At 63.2% G+C, this 424-nt stretch overlaps 1 protein-coding gene across 1 annotated transcript in view; it reads left to right on the top strand.

Moving 5' to 3' along the window:
• The window catches only part of LOC125483538 (WD repeat domain phosphoinositide-interacting protein 4-like), a 2,987-nt gene that overhangs the window by 968 nt on the left and 1,595 nt on the right, over positions 1-424 (top strand). Inside the window, exon 2 of the mRNA XM_048599288.1 lies at positions 130-275. Within this exon, the coding sequence (XP_048455245.1) occupies positions 130-275 (146 nt within the window). The remainder of the gene's footprint in view (positions 1-129; positions 276-424) is intronic.

Genomic DNA, 424 nt, shown 5'->3' on the forward strand with positions numbered 1-424 from the left:
TGGGGACGGACGTTGCGCGTGGCCGCCTCGCGGTCAGTGGGGATGGACGCTGCGCGCGGTCAGTGGGGATGGACGTTGCGCGCGGATGCCCCGTTTTTTGATGCGTGTTGTGTTGTTTTGATTGACCAGGCTGGCCCGAGTGGGTAAAGTGGGCCCGGTGATTGGTCAGTATGTGGATTCACAGTGGAGTCTGGCCAGTTTCACTGTCCCTGCGGAGTGCGCCTGTATCTGCGCTTTCGGGAAGAACACGTCGAAGAATGTCAACTCAGTCATCGGTACGGGGCGGGGAGGGGGGAAGGGGGGTGTGTGTGCGTGTGGGAGGGGCATGAGGTGGATGTGAGTGGGTGGGAGTCTGGAGGGGTGTGTTAGCGGGTGGGGGTCCAGGGGGATAGGGTGGTGTGGGGGGGTGCGGGGGTTGTGTGGG

The sequence above is a fragment of the Rhincodon typus genome, chromosome 7 (assembly GCF_021869965.1).
Source record: "Rhincodon typus isolate 14 chromosome 7, sRhiTyp1.1, whole genome shotgun sequence".
Taxonomy (NCBI): Eukaryota; Metazoa; Chordata; class Chondrichthyes; order Orectolobiformes; family Rhincodontidae; genus Rhincodon; species Rhincodon typus.